The sequence below is a fragment of the Harpia harpyja genome, chromosome 15 (genome assembly GCF_026419915.1).
Source record: "Harpia harpyja isolate bHarHar1 chromosome 15, bHarHar1 primary haplotype, whole genome shotgun sequence".
Taxonomy (NCBI): Eukaryota; Metazoa; Chordata; class Aves; order Accipitriformes; family Accipitridae; genus Harpia; species Harpia harpyja.
Window position 1 is genome coordinate 22,908,575 of NC_068954.1, and position 20,516 is coordinate 22,929,090.

Sequence of the window (20,516 nt, forward strand, 5' to 3'; positions counted from 1 at the left end):
CACTTCCCTGGGCAGCCCATTCCGATGTTTGACAACCCTCTCAGTAAAAAAATTTTTCCTAATATCTAACCTAAATCTCCCTTGCCTCAACTTGAGGCCATTTCCTCTCGTCCTGTCTCCAGCCACCTGACAGAAGAGACCAGCACCCACCTCACTACAACCCCCTTTCAGGTAGTTGTAGAGAGCGATAAGGTCTCCCCTCAGCCTCCTCTTCTCTAGACTAAACAGCCCCAGTTCCCTCAGCCGCTCCTCATAAGACTTGTGCTCCAGGCCCCTCACCAGCTTCGTTGCCCTTCTCTGAACATGCTCCATCCAAGACTGAGGTTCTGAAGCAGCATTGTAAGAGCAGTGGAAACAAAAATAACCTGCCTAGGTTTGGATGGAATTTGTCATATCATGAATGGGAGAGGCTCAGTCTCAATAGCACTAGAAGCCTGGTACTTGGGGGGTACCACTAGCACACTAAATTTTCATCTGTAATGCACTGCCTCGACACACACTCCCATGCCTGCCAGAGCCAGGTGGAGTATTCTAGATGGTTCTTAATAAATGCCTTGAACACTAATAATATCGCTTTACTTTGTGGTGAATCTATCTATTAAAGCAACCTGCTATCATCTTTGCCTTCTTTTTTCCAGCAGCTGTGAAATGATTTGATGGTTTTAATTATTTTTCATAATAACCCCCAAATTCCTCTCTTGATTAGCCTGCTAGATGAGGTTTCTATTTAGTACATATTCTCTAACTTGGTGTTTGGTTTCCCTGCTAATTATCTCACATTTTTTCTGTGTTAAGCTGCATTTGCCATCTGCTCATCCAGTCACAAAAAAATAATGGAAAACCTTTTGAATCTGATTGCATTCTCTTAATTACTTGCTCTGTCTCCAGTTGTGTTATTACCCACAGATTGGAAGATCTTGGGCCAAATAATTGATAAAAAACAGTGAGATTCCTTTGATTTTGGCTGAGCCATGGTGACACATACCAAGATCCTGATCTTTCACTTCCTACTGTTGTATATTTTAAGTTACCCGTCTTTCAAAAAAATAAATGTCTGAGTCACGCTTCCCTCAATTTTCATATACAGTAATGAAGCTGTGTTTCCCACACTTAGACCAAGCTCCTACTGTGAATGAGTATTTCATTTAGCTATACTCTGAGTGTACTCTCTCCAGGGAATTTGTATGAAGTTAGCACTTCCAAAGAGCTTCAATGTTTCAGTAAACATGAACTGAGCATTCATTTGTGGCTATGCATACGTGAACTTCTGCAGATGTTTTGCAATGCCAATGCTTACAGCATTTTAAAAAACCCACCTTTAAATTCCCATATGTATCTTTTCTTCTTTCTCTGGATCTATTGATTTCCCCCCCCCCCCCCCCCCCCCAGCTTCTCAGTGTTTCTGTATACCATTTTGGTGTAATTATTTTAAGCCTTGCACCTTGATTCTGTGGTGCTTGTTGCCTCCTGGTACTTGTTACCTTACTTGATGAAAAATATGTTCTTTTTGTGAGTTGGTCTCTTCGGTCCTAGATTCTTGTTACCAAGCTCTTTCTCACAAAGTCCATTCTTATCCTTTGTTCCTGTCTGTATATTTGGGGATCTTTTGCTAGATTCTACTTAGGAAAATCTCTTTCTTTCATGATAGACTCTCTTATTTCCAAATCAGCTGAACAGGATTTTGGAGCTATTACAGTAAGGAGACCTACCATGCAAACTATATATAACAGTTTCTTTCCCCTGTGAAAAAATGTTTCATATAAGTATAACCCTTGTAGGTTCTTTGAGCAGTGTGACGAAAATGTCGTGGCAAGGACATGAAGTCATAGGGAACACAGGTTTACTGCAACATTTGATCTTGTGCATCAGCAATAATAAAATTATTTTCAAAGGCCTTTTTAAAAAGCAGAATTTGGGCTTCTATTTAGCTGGACAATCAAGCTGAAGAACTGCTTAAAAAACACCTGGTTTTCCTCAGGGCTACCAGTTCTCTTGTATTCCTAATTATTGTTTCAACAGCAAGATGCCATTGATCTCAATTTTTCTGCTTAATAAAAGAAGTATCAGCTGAATGGTAATTGTAAGCATCGCATTCAATGCCTGCAACATGAGGTGATGCTAATTTGGGGATTTGCCTGAAGCTTTGTTTGAGAGATTATTTCTTCTCCCCTCTCAGATGTAATTTAACTTTTTCACATGTATACTTGTCTTTTCCAATTTTCTTAATTTATTTATGCTGCAACTTATGATTGCATTAGCATGATCAGAATATGTATATTGTGATCTCTCTTAATCGACAGAAAATAAGGTAAAGAGGAGGGAACAGATATTCTTAAATTTCCTTTATTTTTGCTGTATGGGCATTTAAGGATCTCCTAATCTGGGCCAATTTCAAAGCAGACACACTTCAGAAAATGTATAAGAGTATTTTGTTCCACTGAAATCAGTGTTAATATTTATCTGTTTGCTTTTGTAGGTTTTGCATCCCATGTAATTATGTGAAAGCATGTAATTTCACATCTATAATTTTATTTTATTGTTGTGAAAAATCATTTAACTAATTATTTATTTCAATGCTATGGGACCAGATGGAACTAAAATTACAACCCTAGAGAAAATCTTCTGTGCCTTTAGAACATGGAAAGATAAAAAATGTGTAGAAATGTTTTATGAATATTCTCAAAGTATTCAGATTCCTCCAGGTTGTTCAGATGTTAAATGAATTTTTGTTGGATTATTACTGACATTATAAACCTAGGCTAGACAATTTCTACCATAAAACTTCATGTAAGCTAAAGCATTTCTAAGTCTAACAGATAGATTCATGTTATTAATAGTACATCATACTATTAGTTCCTGAAGACTGTATGGTTATTAAAAGGGCCTGAAATATTAATGAAGAATTATCCATATTGGGAAACTTGTTTATGTTTAGACTCCATCTTAGCCAGTGTTGTGCTTTGCTGTTTTTCATCCATATCTGAGGTGCCATAGTTTTCAAAGTCAAACAGAACTTGTCTAATTACATCATCCAATAACTGAAATATTTTAAATAAGAAAACTTGGATAAATAGTGCTGAAAAATAGTTATGGTAAATCATGTTGTTCTTTTTTAAGGATGAAGTATTAAATCTGACAGGCAGCTAATTTCACACCTGTGTATGTCTGTTTTCTGTTGATTAGTAATTCAGTGGTGTTTCTGTGATTAAGATAATTTAGCATTATAAAGTAGTCATGTATGACATTTATTTGTAAATTGTGTATAATTATTTATCATTTTATTGTTGAAAGCTGGATCATAACTTTTTCACTACTTGTCTCTTCCAATATTATCAATATTATCTCCTTGTTAATAATGATCATCTTAGTTTCAAATTTTCAGGAATTTACCCCTTAGTTACATCTTTTAAATAATTTGATGAAGGCCAGTAAAATTGTGGAAATCACATGATATGCATGTTTATAATCTCTAAATTCATGCCCAGTCCTTCAGATAACCTCACTTAAGTGACTGTTCAGGGGTCAATCAGCAGAGTTTAGTATGGTTATCTAAAAGAAAAGGCTGCATTAGCAACAGACTTCTGGTGATTGAAACAAATTTTCTCCCATTTAAATATTCAGGCAGAAAAACAAACTGAGGGTGGCAGTTTCTTGGCATAGACTTTAAATGCTGAATCATAAAGAGAAACTGCTCAATCTGTGATTTTTCTTTTTTTTGTGTGTATGTATGTAAACTTGCTTCCAGTATCTTGTTAGGAAGTAGAGAAAAGTTCTTATTATTTTAAGATTGAAAGAGACAGTTACAGTAGAAATTTTATTTAATGGATTTGGAAGAAAAAAAAAAGGTAGTTCTGAAGAATAGAAAGAAACTGATTTTTCTTTAAACTCAATTGACTAATCTGAGAAATTACAGGCACTTAATATGGACTACTGTCTGTTCTGGACTCCTGCTTTTTTACTGTCTTGAAAGTGATGTGTAATTATACAACTTCATCTTATGTTTGACACAACAAAACGTTTAATTTCCAAAAGGCAATAACATTCAGATGGGGCTATTAACAGTATTCTGCCCTTAGGCTAGACTGGTCAATGAAAGTTTGCTCCAATGATGATAATGCCAATGATTTGTACTTAATTAACTGAGTATATTATACATTAATTTAATCTTGAGATTTTTATGAGGGTTTTAATACATTAATAACAATGTCTAAAATACTTGCAAGGCTTGTGCTGAGATTCTAATTTCAGTGATGTGTAAGAATCAGACAAAATCATCCCATATGAGTTTTGGGTGTTTGCACTTCAGGTTCCCTGAAGTTTCTAAGCAACACATAGATCCGTGATACTTAGCAGTTAGAACTATGGCATAGTGCAGTGCGTGTTAACAATTTTTATTTTGACCTTAGATCTCCTTTCAATGATTGTGCTCTGTACATAGACTCCTAATACTGCAGATCTGTACTTCCTTGCAGCTAACTATTAAAGAAATCACCAGACCATTACAAAAGTATAAAGGAAGAGAAGGTCAAATCAGTAACAGAGAATACTAGCTTGCTGCAGTAATCTAAAAGGTGAGGTTGGCTGAAAGAGGTACACGTTGCTGTGTACGTGATGTACTGAAGAAAGAAAAGGGACTCGTACAGTTGAAAAGAAATAGTAAATTTAAAGCTGTTTCAACTTTGCTTTTGGCTATTTAGGGTTGAATTTATGAGTGTTTCTGCAAAAGGATCAGAATATTTTTTAGTCATTGAATTCTGTATCTCAATTTTAGCTTCATGAAATTTCTAGACTCTCAACTCTTTAATTGCAGTTTTACATCTTTTTGTTAAAGGATGTATCTACAGTTCTGATTAATGTTTGTTTAGGTGCAACTGGAATTTTGGATTGGTTTTGTTTATGAATGTTGATATGCAATGTTTGCTATGGGAAAATTTTATGCATAAAAAGTTTCCAGATGTGCCCAATTTTGCACCTTGTTCCAGCATGGGGGCTTTGTACAGATGTGGATGCTCACTTCACCAGAACGAGTTAGGAGCTTGGAGTTGAAGTTAATAGTTATTTTACAGAAAATGGCAAACTTTTTTTTTTCTGTTTAATTCACTGGAAAGTTTATATTACCCCCAATAAATCTTTATTTTCTGTTGTGAAAGCTAAAATTAAGTACTCTTGTTATTTTAAGCTTAGGTCTGAGTCTTGCAATGGGCTCTTTGTGCCTTTGTAATGGTAATGACAGAGGTCACATTTGTATAACCAGTGAGATCAAAGTGTTTGAAGTCATCAACACAGCAGACTTCCCCCCCCCCCCAACCCCCCCCCCGGCAATGTTCAAGATGGAAAGGGAAGCATATTTTTTTGTCAGTTCACTTTTAAATTTTTCCAGATTAAGTTTAGTAACACTTTCTCATTCGGGAGCAAACGCCATAGAGCAGATACTTGTTTCATTTTTTTAAGTCAAGTTTAAAGTTTCACACTAAATTTGCGTTTCTTGTGTATTTGCTCGCTCCCACCCGAAGACAGCATTTCTGATGGAGAGAGGAAACCACATGGAAGCTCTTCTCCTGAGATATGTAGATATATTTAGAAATGTCATTAGATCTCAAAAGTCGTTAGACTGGTCAAGACAGAAATCCTTACAGAGGATAGCTCAGTGCTCTTGTAAACAAGCCTTGTTCCCCCCCAGCCTGTATTGAAGAAGGAATCCATAGCGGATTCCTTCTCAGAACAGTAGAAAAGGCTTATACAACAGATCAGTCCTTGAGCTATGGCCTCTAGCTGTTAGGAGACATTGCCTGGCAAGTCAGAGTTTGCTGCTGTGACCTCCTCAAGTAGTTACTTAGCATGTGAGGTCACTACATATTTAGGAGCGGACCAGTTCAAAGCTTTAGTTGTGTATCACAGTCCTTTTGTGTTTGAGTGGCCTTTTATTAGGATCTCAGAAGTGTATCCACAGCAATGAAGGCTGGCTGCACACTGGGCTGTATCAGCGCAGCTAGTAGGTTAAAGGGTGTGATTATTCCCCTCTTTTTGGCACTTCAGATGCTGCAATTGGAGTAGTGCCCAGTTCTAGTCCCTGCCCCACCCGAGTGTAAGAAAGACATAGACAAATTGGAGCGTTTCCAGAGGATGGTCACCAAGATGGGTAGGGTACTGGAGCATATGATGCACAAGGAGACACTGAAGAGACCTGGGTTTGTTCAGCCTGAAGAAGAGAAAGCTAAAAGGAGAACAGAGCTAATTGCTGTCCTCAGCCACTTAATGGGTCATTACAGCCAGATGGAGCCAGACTCTTAATGGACATGCACAGCGAAAGGACAAGAGGGAATAGATAGATGTTGCAGCAAGGGAAATTTCAATTAGACACAAGGAAAAAACTCTTCGTGGTGAGGGCGGTCAAACACTGGAACAGTTGCCCAGAGCGACTGTTGATTCTCCTTCCTGGTGGATTTTCAAAACTTGAGTGGGCAAGGCCCCAAGAAACCTAATGTTACTTCCAAGTTGGCAGTGCTCTGAATTGAGGTATAAACTCTAATGACTTCCAGAGGTCTCTTCCAACCTGTACTGTTCTAAGTTGATATACATTACTGACTTTACATGAAGGACATCATTCCACAGTCTTGTGCAGATGTGGATACATCCTGGACTTGATCTCTTACCTCTTCCAATGGTTACATCATTTTTTTGTACACCCTTTGTATTTCAGATTACCTCCTTACACCTGTTTGTCAACTCCCCACTCCATTTAAATGCTTTTGAAATCTGATTCCTATATGAGAGAAAAGGAGAAAGGAGTGAAAAAAATCAATTTAACCTTCAGAGTACCAGAGTATCAGAGTACGTGATCTACCCTGTAACTGTGCTGTCCCATTCTGTATATTTTGCTATCTATCTATTTGGTTCTTCATTATATCATGCTCAACTTGGATTTGTACCGTTTTTACTTGTTCTTATGAGGCTCTGAGATTATTGGTGGAATCTCTTAAAATGAACAAAGTGAAAGAAGAGAGAGGAAAAAAAGACAGAAAGTAGAAGAATGGTGATAGATAGCCTGGCTAGTTTTGCATTAGTATGCTGTTGAGATTTGACCCTGAGTCTGCTGAGCTCCAATGACACTTACATTGGCTTCAGAAGGTTTTTGGAGCAAGCCTCTGGTGCAGACTGTCTTCAGTTTTGTATTTCACAGCACTCTCATGGGTCCCCACTCTCACAATTTTTTATCACCATCGGTTCTCTCCTTGGTGTTTTTCATAAAGATGCAACAATGTGATTAGGGGGCGGTGAGTTTCTTTCCCTTGGCTGTGAGGAATATGACTGACTTTAACCTTCAAAAATCAAATACTAGAAAATGAGTGTAAAAATGAGGAGCAAAACATGTAGCTTTTCTCTTTATAAATACATCTTCTGGTCTTTTTTGGACTCATGCAGGATATTTGGACTCTCCACTTTGATACTGTGCATTTCAAATGTGTATCAGAAGTGTGCTAAAGCACATCCATTTTATTACTGTGTTTATGACTGCTCCTCTGGAAAGAAAGTATTTGTGTTCAGATCACCAAGAGAAACATTAGCTTTTTTTTTTTTTCCTTTCTTGAGTGGTTTATATTTTGCTTTTCATTGCTTCAGTTATTTTTGTTTTCCTATGAAAATATTTGATTGTCTGGTCTCATAATTCTTTTCTGAAATCTCTTTTGGCTTGGTTAATGCACGTGTAATGTGTAAACTCCATATGGAGAAGGATCTGATGTGCAAGTACTGTGAATAGATTCTGGCATTGCTTTGAGCATAAACCTTATATTTTTATCTGGGGAATATAATGGGCTCTTAGTGGTTGCTCTATGCATTTGGTTGGATGTCAGTTCATTTGCTCAAAAAGATACAAAGTTTGCTGCCAGGTTGGTTGGTTTTCTTCTGCTTTAGGCACATTCTATTTTAATAATGGCTATTCTGTATTCTATTTTTATTTAAAGTTCTTTCAGCACCTGCCCTTCTCAGGGCTACTCATTCCCCTTCCTCTGTCTTTCCCAATATAGCCCAACTGCTAGCCTCTCACAGGCAGCTGTTTTTTCTATTGTATTTTTCCTGTTCTCCAAAACTCCAGTAGATATTTGTTTTTCCTAACCACAAGACCTGATCCTGGGCAGTAAAAGGCCCTTTGTTATGAATACCCCAGTTAAAAGGAAAGATTCAAGAAAGCTGAAATTGCAAATGCAAGGGAATCTCATCTTGAGAGTGGTCAATACTGTAAGTGATCAGCAGTGAGAGGCAGGCAGGCAGGCAGGAAAGTAGGCTCTTATACTCAGTCAGAAGTGCTTGTAGAAATAGTGTCAGAGGGATGAAATACATTTATTGGCTATATCCACAACAGTTCTAAACAATTGTTGTTATTACATTTTTCAGTACGTTCTGCATGGTGAACTGACTGCTGGTAGTTATTTTTATGTGTAAATACTATTCTTCAGAAGAACAAAAAAGGTTTCAAGATAGACAGATATGTGTGTGTATGTGTGTGTATATCTATATATACACACACACGTGTCACAACCCATGCTGGACAGACCAGGGAGGGGTCATGGTGAGTTAAGAATTCCGTCAGGCTAAATTAAGCAGAAGCAACACCAAACGGTCAATCAAACGTTTTATTTATGGCAGAAGCTGCCTGAACTTGGGAGGCGGTAACAGTAGGCGGCGGGGTCTCCCACAACAGGAACTGGCATGAAACTACCTCAGTAACCCATAACCACATATACATCAATTCAGGGAAGACAATAAGGAGAGCCCTCCCGTTGGGTCAGGAGGTTCAGAGCAGACCCCCCTGCTTTCTAGGCTCCTTCTCAGAGAGGAGCCCAGGGGCAGCTGGATCCACTCCTAGTCCCAGACTTGGTCAGCGGTTTTGTGTCTAAAGGGATGAGGTGTGGGGAGTATGGAAAAAGAGAGAGACAGAGACAGAGAAAACAGAAAGATTTCACTGGTCCTGGGTCCAGCGTTGGTCCCATCAGCCAAGGGGTCCAGTCAGCCCAGGGGTCCAGTTCCAGTGGGCGCGCACACGTGGAACTTCAGTTTGTGCCCTTTTGTCATCCTTGCCTCTCATTCGGGTGGGCACTCGAACTCATTAGGCTAATTAGGTGTCATGCGTGGTTTGTGCTTTCAGACCCTTCAGGAAATGGGTTGGTGGGCTTGGGGTCGTTTGGGGAGTCGCTTCTCCCTCCCTGCAGGCATGACCCTTTGTATTGGCTTTGTGTGGCAAGGTTTTGGTAGCGGGGGGGGTTACAGGGGTGGCTTCTGTAAGAAGCTGCTGGAAGCTTCCCCCATGTCCAACAGAGCCAATACCAGCTGGCTCTGAGACGGACCCGCCGCTGGCCAAGGCCGAGCCAATCAGCGATAGTGGTAACGCCTCTGCGATAACATTTTTAAGAAGGAAAAAAAAGTTGCAACACAGAAAGGAAACGACAGCTGGAGAGAGGAGTGAGAACGTGTAAGAGAAACAACCCTGCAGACCCCCAGGTCAGTGCAGAAGGAGGGGGAGGAGGTGCTCCAGGTGCCGGAGCAGAGATTCCCCTGCAGCCCGTGGGGAAGACCATGGTGAGGCAGGCTGTCCCCCTGCAGCCCAGGGAGGTCCACGGTGGAGCAGATCTCCACCTGCAGCCCGTGGAGGACCCCACGCCGGAGCAGGTGGGTTCCCGAAGGAGGCTGTGACCCCATGGGAACCCCGCGCTGGAGCAGGCTCCTGGCAGGACCTGCGGATCTGTGGAGAGAGGAGCCCACGGAGCAGGTTTTCTGGCAGGACTTGTGACCCCGTGGGGGACCCACACTGGAGCAGTGTGCTTCTGAAGGACTGCACGCTGTGGAAAGGACCCATGCTGGAGCAGTTCATGAAGAACTGCAGCCCATGGGAAGGACCCACTTTGGAGAAGTTCGTGGAGGACTGTCTCCTGTGGGAGAAACCCCACGCTGGAGGAGGGGAAGAGTGTGATGAGTCCTGCCCCTGAGGAGGATGAAGCGGCAGAAAATAACGTGTGATGAACTGACCGTAAACCCCATTCCCCATCCCCCTGTGCCGCTGGGGGGGCTTCGTAGAGAATCCAGGAGTGAAGTTGTGCCCGGGAAGAAGGGAGGGGTGGAGGGAAGGTGTTCTGAGATTTGGTTTTATTTCTCATTACCCTACTCTGGTTGATTTGTAATAAATTGAGTTAATTTTCCCCAAGCTGAGTCTGTTTTGCCCATGACAGTAATTGGTGAGTGATCTCTCCTGTCCTTATCTTGACCCACAAGCTCTTTGTTATATTTTCTCTCCCCTGTCCAGCTGAGGAGGGGGAGTGATAGAACGGCTTTGGTGGGCACCTGGCATCCAGCCAGGGTTGATCCACCACACCCTTGTTTGATCTGTGGCCATCCCTGGGGAGCTGCCCCACTCAGCACATCAGAACAGGGAACTGCGTGTCCCCAGGCCCGGCCACCGCGCCCTGTGGCTGACCGGCTCCTCGCCTGCAGTTTATAGTTATGCAGGTTGGTGTTATGCAGGATTTGCCCTGCCACAATGTTTGAGACATTAAGTCTTTCAGTCCCTCCCATGTGGTGTTGCTAAGAAGCCTTGCAAGCAAGTTCTGTTCCTCCCCTCAACCACAAAAGCCAGGCCCCAGTCTCTGTCCATCATGACGGGGGTTTGAGGCATTAACTCCGTCCAGTCTCACAACACATAAATGTGTGTGTACGTATACATGTATAATTGCATGCTTTTCTTTTGATTGCATAACTTGAAATTATTTTTGTTTATTTCTTTTATGACTGTTCATGGAAATGGGCCCAAACAATATCTGAGTCCAGATATAGTTGCTTTCTCTTCTTGTACTATTAGTCAGCACTCAAAGTACTGTAAGAAATACAGTGTTTTGGTGGAGCGTCATTTTGATTATTTTTGCCACTTCATAGTTTCAAACAAAAAGTTGTAAGAAGCACCTGGAGTGCTTTGTGGATTTCACTTGGTTTACATGGATTACATGAATACGGCTCTTACTACAAAGGCAGACCAACAAAGTGTCCTTGACTTATTTCATTCTTATGATGGTGTCTGCTCAAGTTACCTCTAGTCAAATTCCTCTCTATAAGGATGAGGTGAGACCTCATTTGAGTCAAGAAAATAGTGCTGCCCAAAATTAGGCCAATGGCATTCTGAGAAATATGAAAAGGATGTAAGAGTGTAAATATTCTGCTCTACCTGGTAGTCAAAGAGTTCAGGTCGTGTACTGTATTCAGGGTGGGACACCTGTAACTTTAAGATATGGCTAAGCTGGAAAGACTCCAGGGGAGAACAGCAAAGATGAGGAGTATTAGCAACCACAACTGTGAGGAAAAATTGAAGGCTTAGAGTAGAAAGAAAAAAGAGCTGAAGGAAACAATGAGTATCAGAACTGGATACTATTATTTTTTCCTAAGTGCATTAAAAATTTTATTCTCCATCTGCATAGCTGAAAGCAATGCCTTTTTGGGCTATATAGGAAAAATATCTCCACCTGCAAAGATAGTTTAGCAACAGAGATAATTTACCTGAAGAGGGTTGTATTCCCTGTCATCGGAGGTTTTAGAGAACACTTCAGAAAACTTTCTGTAGGTAAAGCTCAAATGTGCTTTGCAGAAGAAAAGGCTAGTTGGATTTTGTAGGTGTCTCTCAATGCCTTACCTACATGGGTTACTGAACACTGAGCAGGAGATCTCCACAGGATTTGCTCTAGCATTGGTGTTGAACAAAGAGGATGACTGTGAATGGGAGAATCTTGGTGGACATAATAAAATCTTGCAGTTTATCCTATAGGTCTGTCATATTGCTATTTCAGCTGATGGTATTGTGCAGCGGTGAGATATCAACAGGAGGAAAAAGCTACAGATAAAGACAAAAAGTGTAGGATTAAAAATAAATGTGAAAAGAGAGACTGGAAAATGTAGTTCATTATAGAGTCAGCTTTTATTGGCACTATTATAGCCATGTTTAGATACAAATGTTGGATTAAAATCCTGAGAATGGTTAGAAGTCTCACAGTTTAGCCTTAAATTATACCTTGCTTTTCAGCTGCACTAAATCTCAATAAAATGCATGGCTACTCTATGTCTGTGTAAGTGTCGCAGAGTTCCATTTCACTGACATCAGTAAAATGATGTAAAGAGACATTGATGAAATAGTATCAGAAACAGTTGCATTTCTTGCCATTAGAACCAAAATCTAAAGCACTGTCTGCTAAATTTCCTCACTGGAACTTGATCTATTTTTTCATTGCTTTTAAAATTATTACTATTATTATTTCACATAAATGAAAGGGGAGAAAAAAAAAAGCAAACTGAGAATTGTTTTTTGTGAGGCCAACCATATTTCTCTGTGAAACAAAAATAATTTCCAGTTTTCCTCTGATGCGTTGAATTCGGGATTCAAATAGGCAGTGATATTCAGTAATTATGTAACAGGGGTATCTTTTTTTGGTCACTCGGTAAGTTGATTTAGACAATAGTGTGAAAAAAAAGATAAAGATAAGCAATAGAGAACATATATGTTTATAATTAAAGTTTAAAATAATATAGAGAAGGGTGGCAGCAGGGAGGAGCTGCAAAGGGTCTCTGGGAGTATCAGATGAAAAGAGAGACAGAAAGGTCTGTTACACATGCCTGTAACAGACTGAAAGGTCTGTTACACAAATGAAGTGGGGATACAAAACTGGATGTGTGGTATTATTCAAGGGGTAGTCAGAAGGGCTGACCACATCCATTTTCTGAATGCAGTGCTGAGCTGACAAGTTATCCCCAGCACTGCTTCTCACCTTTTGCATATTATTTCTTGTCATACTGTCACTTCCATGTATCTCAGTCAAACTCATCCAGGTTGGACTCCATAATCTGGATAGCCCCTTGCTGAGAGCATAGTGTACCTTAATGTATAATTAATTATTAAATACCATCCAGTATTTTCTTTAAACTGATTTAAAATACTACGTGTTGACTTAGTCTTATTACATTATATAGCTTGCATGGGTATTTTGAATTGTAATTTCTTCATAACACCTATTCTGTATCTTTCATCCAGCCCATATATTGTTTTCTTTATTGTAGCTCTTTATAGTAGATTTTATTGTACTTGCACCAGCCATACAAGAAAAGTATATAGAAAGCAAGGAAAGGTAAACATGTTTAGGAGAACAATTTATCTTCACTCTAATTTAAAAATGAACGTTGAACTCAGCTTTTTGGAGAAAGAATGTTGGCATTTACATGTCTGGGTTTATTATTTTTAGTTTTACTTATCATTTAGGTCAGACAAGAAAAACTATCAAAATAAAATAAATTTCTTATTATTTGGGGGGAGAAAAGAGCTTGTGTCTTCATGATAAATTTCATTCTTCAAAAGATCTTTCTTATGACCTGTTTTGTCAGCAAGTTCTTGTATCTGGGAAGATTATTTCTGTTGGCTAGACAATTTCAAAATGATGGAGTGAGATTAATAATATAAATACAGTTTTTCCTTGTTCTATTGATTTATTGGGTCCCAAATCTCTGAACACTCGCACATCTTGGTCATTTTACTTTTGAGAGCAATGACAAAGAAGTTACTTACATGTATGAGTGTTTGCAAGAACGAGCTTCTATGTTAAGTGCAGCTGATTAGCAACATATTAAAAAAAGAGAATATCTCCTGTGAAAGTAGCATTATAATACTTTAGATGAATCAGATATGTAGAGGCATAATCCATTACTAGGAATTGCGAGAAGGACAGTCTTAAGAAATATTTTGTCTGAAATGTGGTAATGTCCCTGCTCTTATTCCATCACAATGCGCAGTAGCTTAAGCACTTTCACTTTAGACGTCATTTCATCCAGCGTGGGCATACAAAAGTTATTTGTCTGAGACTGAGATTTCACAATTCCCTTAAGCCGATCGATGGGCTGGCCAGTCCTGAAAAGAGCAGTCTTGGTCTACCTGTGTTTGGCCACGCATTCCCTCTTGCCTTGTGCCATGCATTAGCACTGTTATAATTGGCAGGAGACTTGGATCAGGGGACTGATCTTACTAAGACTTGATTTTATTAATTTATTTTTTTCTGAAGGAACGTGAATACCAAGTTGCATATGGGTCAACAGACAGTGTTCTCATTGGAAATAGGCAAACTGCGTACTGGGCTATGCCAGGATGAGTATGATCAGCAAATTAGGGAGATTACTATTTCCCTCTGGTGCTGGTGATGGTACACCTGGAATACTGTGTTCATTGGTTGGGGGTCCCTGCTTCCGGAAGCATAGGGAGAAATTGGAGGGAGTCTAGCAGAGGGCCCTCTGGTCACAGTAGCTGAAGGAGCTGGGCTTATTTAGTCTGTTAAGGTGGAGATCCATAGCAGACTACAGCTATTTGAGGAAGAGTTACAGACAGGATGGAGCCAAAGTCTTTTTGGCAATGCTGGCTGCTATAACAATGAAGAATGGCCACAGACTGCAGACTGAGAGATTCAAATAAGACCCTACAAGGGCAATGTAGCACTGGAGCAGGCTGCCCACTGAGGTTGTGGAATCTCCATCCTTGGTGGCTTTCAGGACTTGACTATCAAAGCCTCAGCTGAGTTGAACTTGTTTTGGCGACAGCCCTGCTCTCAGTGGGAGGCTGAACTAGGTGTCCTCCAGAGGTGGCTTACAATGAACATTTCTCTTTGCTGTGAATGTTATTGTGAAGATGTACCCTAAGACCTCTTACAACACAAAAAAAGGAACGGGTACTTACAAAAAGCGATGTATTGATTTATCTCATGCTAACGTAGGTTTCTAAGGCAGGTTGGGTGGCTGTTTCTTTCCACTAATTGGTAAATCTTTTAAGACTAGTTTAGATTTGGAACATTAATGCTGAGACACCCAACCTTAGGTGAGGTGCATCTCAGCATAAACAATGTCATTTCACCTGATGGATTGGTAACTTTTTACACTGTTGTCATGTCCTTCATTGCTCTTATCTGACCCCAGAACTGAAATTTAAATTAGAAAATTTCCAAATTAGTACAGGTGTTCAGTGTTGAGCTATCTTCCAGAAAGATCTTTTCTACCAAGACACAGCAACTTCCTCACAGAGAAAAGAAGTTAAAGTTTCAAGACATAGTTTCTTTACAGGATTTTAAGATTTCTGTATTTCTGTATAATGTAAACCTACAAACATTTGAGTGCAATGTGTATGTTTTATATGATTTTTAGTCTTAGAAACTTAGGACATGCAGTCTCTCAACAATAACCATAGAATGTACGGATCTAAATAGACTTAATTATTCCTCTCTCTTTCTCTCACACACACACATAGAGGCTCTGTGGAAAACAGTGCTCTGTACAACCTCTCTGTCATGTTGTTCACGTGCCTGGTAGAAGTGGCTGTGGTTTTATTTGTCACTCGATCTGTATGTGTCAAGCACAACTAAAAGGGTATCTAGTCCTCCCCCACAGTAGCAAACTACAGCGGGGAAATTCATAAACAGAGCCTTACTGGTGAATCATTCACATCCACAAAGCCTGCTTCTTACCAGTGTAGAAAGAGAGGTGCAGCTGTCAGTTTGAAATGATTCCCAGCCTCTAGAAGGCATACATTGATGAATTAAGACAAAATCCCCCCATGAACTCTCCCCAGGCATGCTGAGGTAGGGGAAGAAACACCTGGCTTGCCCATAAACATGGGACCTTAAACAGACACCTGACAGAAGTCCGAAAAAGCAGTGGTCTGGCAGGGATAGTGCTGGCACCTAGCTAGCTTTTGGACAACTTTCTAGCACCAGTCATAGCCACAAGCCTTATTTTGCGGTTAGACTATCTACCCTGCTGCAGATTTGCAATATTGGCACTAATTTATGTTAGTAAGGAAAAGAGGGAAGCTAATAATTTGTACTGTTGAGTGGGGACCTTTGGAAGATGGTGTTTAGAGCTGCAAAAAATGTCAGGCAGACTCTTTGGATTGTAAAAAAACAGGGAAGCAGTTGTTAGCAGGGCATAGAGGATCAGCAAAAAGTCAGAAGTTCAGAAACCAAGTCTCAGCTTGTTCTTCCTTATCAATCACAATAATAAACTGCACGCAGACAGGCAGCCCCTCTCAGTAAAACCTCAGAAAGTCTTTGAATTAAAAGTGAAAAAGAGATCTGAGCTGCTTCCTCTGCATCATTTCAGATTGTGGCGTGTTTTTCATCCAGCGGTGACAGAAACAGGCCTGTGTTATCCAAGACTAGGCTTTTCATGCTTTTCACTGGGGGGTTTCTCAAGTTTGCCATTGGGGTGGTGTTCTCAGTTTGTCCGATCTGCTGGGGACACTAGTGAGTCCATCAATGGATGGTTCAACTACATGTTTCATGGTGCTGAACTACCTGAAAATTAATTACTCTCTATCATGCAACTTTATGCTGTTTTAAAAGTTGTGATCCACCTATCAACAGCAGAGTTGCCTAGATAAAGATGATTTTTCTCATTCCTTTCCCCCATGAACGCTACAGCCTCTGGCAGTAGTCAAAACCCAATTATTAACATTTTTAAAATATATGAAAGATGTAGGTTCAAGTACTGTTGCAACAGTGGGTTACTGTGAGACAGCCTCTTATCTGTATGGAGAAAGTACTTCTAAATAACTGGCAATGTCACAGTGGTGCTATAAAGGTCAATCTACTCAGTGTATGTGTTTCATATTCTATATTTCTGGCTTTTTTTGCCTTCAAGTCAAAATCACAGCTAAGGTCCAATCTCCTATTTGTCATTCAAGGCTGGAGATAATTTCAGCAAGCTTTTGAATTGGATTTGTATATACCAGGCCTGTTAAACTGCTTTTTGTACTGAATTTTATAAAAGTGTATACGTGTGTGTGTGTGCGCCTGCATATACATATATTTGCTTCAGCATACTTGTTGCTGTGAGAGATGTAAAGTCGCCATTTAACCCCAACCAGCAACTAAGCACCACGCAGCCGCTCACTCACTCCCTTCCACCCAGTGGGATGGGGGAGAGAATTAGAAGGAAAAACAAATAAAACTCATGGGTTGAGATATGAACAGTTTAATAGAACAGAAAGGAAGAAACTAATAATGATAATAATAACAATAATAAAATGACAATAATAATAGAAGGATTGGAATATACAAAACAAGTGATGCACAATGCAATTGCTCACCACTCGCCGACTGATGCCCAGTTAGCTCCCGAGCAGTGATCCCCCCCCAGCCAACTCCCCCCAGTTTATATGCTGGACATGACGTCACATGGTATGGAACAGCCCTTTGGCCAGTTTGGGTCAGCTGCCGTGGCTGTGTCCCTTCCCAACTTCTTGTGCCCCTCCAGCTTTGTCGCTGGCTGGGCATGAGAAGCTGGAAAATCCTTGACTTAGTCTAAACCCTACTTAGCATCAACTGAAAACATCAGTGTGTTATCAACATTCTTCTCATACTGAAGCCAAAACGTAACACTGTACCAGCTGCTAGAAAGAAAATTAACTCTATCCCAGCTGAAACCAGGACATGTAATTTTTTCAGCTGAGTGTTAAAATGGAGATTTCAGATTTGTAAATTAAAATATACTGTGCTGTCTTGTTCTAGTAAGACTTTTTTCAGTATATCAGAATTATCTGCCAACTTGATTACATTCCCTGTGATTTCAATTGATTCTGGTATTTGCATTGTAAACAATAGCTTTGTTCTACAGCTTGATACTAACACCTGAAGCAGCTCAATCTCAAGGGATACTTTAGAATACTTCCTCCATGTGTGTATATATTTGTACATTATGCAAAATAATTTTTAAGACAGCCAACTTCCAAATAGTGGTGTGTGAATAAAATGGTAATTGTACATTTAGAGACCGTCTGTTACGGTGGAGTTTTATTATTTCCTTCATTTCTATACTTGAATATTTTGCAGAGTATAACTGCACATTTACATTGACTGTTTGACTTACTCCTCTTACCTGGGAGGACTTGGAAGTCTTTATGAGAAATGAATATAATAATTCTGTCACTATTACTGTTTGCTACCTCCAAAAATAAAATATTAGGAGGCTTAAACTTTTTATTTGAGTGACTGTTGTCACTGCAGTATTGTACATCTACAAATACAAAAATGTCACGTGGAAGCAAAAAGTCCTGCTACATGAATGCATTCAGCTGGAGTCTATGAAGGTGATAGTTATATAAATGTAACTAGACATTTATATAGTTCTATTTCAAAATTCTTCCTGAAAAACTCTTTTTTTGAAAGTTATTTTGCAGCTGTTAAAAAATGGGTCCTGAAAATAGAGTTGCATTTTTCGTGCTAACTTTGTGTTCTATAAGTTTGGTTATATTTGGATGTAATTATGACAGATCTTAAAATCAAGAAATTGTAATTTATCTCTTTTTCTTTGCAGAGTCACAGTGTACACTCTGTGGGGAGCCTGAAGGTGAGCATGTTTTCCTACTAATATTTTTCAAAGCAGCTAGAGGTGAACATTTGACTCAAATTATACACATGTGCAATAGATCAGAAATGGTATTCAAATGATGAGAACCAATGAAAGACATTCTTCCCTATGCTAGATACCAAAAATGAATTGAATTAAGCTGAGTAAAGCACAGTACATGCTCCAGGCAGGAAATATCTTAAAGGACAAATTTTCCATTAGAGCATAAATTGAAATATTTACTTCTTATTCTTTTGTGTGTTTGTCAAGCTAATTTGGGGTAAGAAAGAGTGTGAAGAGACATTTAAGGACATCACTTTGAGGATGGGAAACAAAGAGATTGGACATAAAAGGGAAATCAGAAAATGTTTTTATATTTGATATTACATTTACAGAGAACTGTGAGAGGCTAACACTTTTTAGCAGGTGAAGTGAATAAATATTGCTTCTGAAATAAAGATAATTAAGCGATAACTGTTATGGAGTGCAAATACATGCCCACATGAAGGTGTCTGTGGTTTGTTTAGTTTGGTTTTTTTCCAGGTGACTAATTAAATGCCAAGGTGAGACCCACAATTTACCTAAGTGAACATTGAAGCAATGAGATTATGATTTTTAAAGTAGGCCATTATTGAGGAAAATCTCTCTAATATATTTATTTATTAATATTGATGCTGTTGTAAAGAAAATGTCAGAAAGCTGACCTTAGTTTCAAATCAACCATCTGGAGTCTTTCTATGAAACATAGTTTGAAATAGCAAATGTAAATGCTGGAGCAAAGTATGTTAATTAAAAAATAAAATTATAGGTTCTAGGCTGTTCCCAAAGACATTCAGCTTTATATCTTGAATAGTTTCTGAAAAACAATTTAAACTTCTATTATTTTATACATTTAGGAGGGAAAAGTTATTAAGAGATGAAGCCTGGAAGTGAAAGGCTTTGAGACTTTGCAACTAATGAAATAACTCAGTAAATTAAACATTAATTATCTGCTTCTCCTTTGTTTTCTACTGACACATAAATGTTTTAGAGATTTGTTTTGACTTTGCAATCCTTTAATAAACAGTTAATTCTTGATTTGTTCATTTTCTTTGTCCTTTATTTGATAAATTTGTAATAGCATAGATACATGTATGAAAAGGAAAAATAAGACAAGTGTTTGTTTGCTTTTATGAGAGATTGCTTTCATGATAAGGTTGTCCAACTTTAAAGTTATGCATTGGATTAGTTCTGTTTTATTGCATGTCATGTCTGCTTTATAACAATAATTCTCCTTTCTTTTCATTACTGCTCTTTGATACCTGTTCAGCTTTGCAAATTTTAATGAATGTACATGGACTTTGTAAAAAGGGAATTCCAAAAAAGTTCAGTAATAAAAATGTTTGACACTTCTATGACTAAAAACCCACAATCAAAAGATAATTATATGTATTGCTGTAGGAACAGTCCTCAAGAACATAATGTTCAGTTTTTAGCTGAGTAGAAATGAACTTTCCCGGGAGTGAATGTCTCCTGGATCACCATACTCTCCCCTCAAACACACTATTACTGGAATGCTAATTATTAATTCTCTGCTCAATTTTAAAAATATTGACATTAATGTCAGCTTAGATTAGTTACAAGTTTTAGAGTCTTAAGATTTTTCCTTGCCAAATTGGCACAATTTCTGATCTAACACTGAACATTTACAGAAGTTTTATATGTGATTTTGTGATGAAGACGTAGTTTCTCAATAGATATGACTTAAGCTTTTAGAAGGCCATTCTAAAAGAAACTTCACATCTTTTGTCATGTAAATCAAACCCAAACCCCCAACAACTTAAACCTCAAAAAAAAAAAATCATTTTCCTTTGGAACATTCTATACATTTTGCTATGGTTTCATAGTAAACTAATTGAATTACATAGAAAACTAGGGAAGAACTAAAAAATCAGCTTTTTACAATGTGTTAATTGAAATTTCTGACTTTCCTCTGTAGCCTTCTTCAGAAATTTAGGATACACTGTGGCTTGTAGTTTGCATTTTTGGTATCTGAGGCAAATTCAAAGAATATCAGTTAATGGTAGATACCATTTTCTTCCAGGTTCCTTTTTTCCTCCTTTTCAGAACCC

At 38.9% G+C, this 20,516-nt stretch overlaps 1 protein-coding gene across 3 annotated transcripts in view; it reads left to right on the top strand.

The window, feature by feature from the left end:
- DLGAP2 (DLG associated protein 2) overlaps positions 1–20,516 on the top strand; it is a 491,075-nt gene that overhangs the window by 213,713 nt on the left and 256,846 nt on the right. For all 3 annotated transcript variants that reach the window (XM_052809696.1, XM_052809697.1, XM_052809699.1), the window contains exon 3: positions 18,373–18,405. In XM_052809696.1, the coding sequence (XP_052665656.1) occupies positions 18,373–18,405 (33 nt within the window). The remainder of the gene's footprint in view (positions 1–18,372; positions 18,406–20,516) is intronic.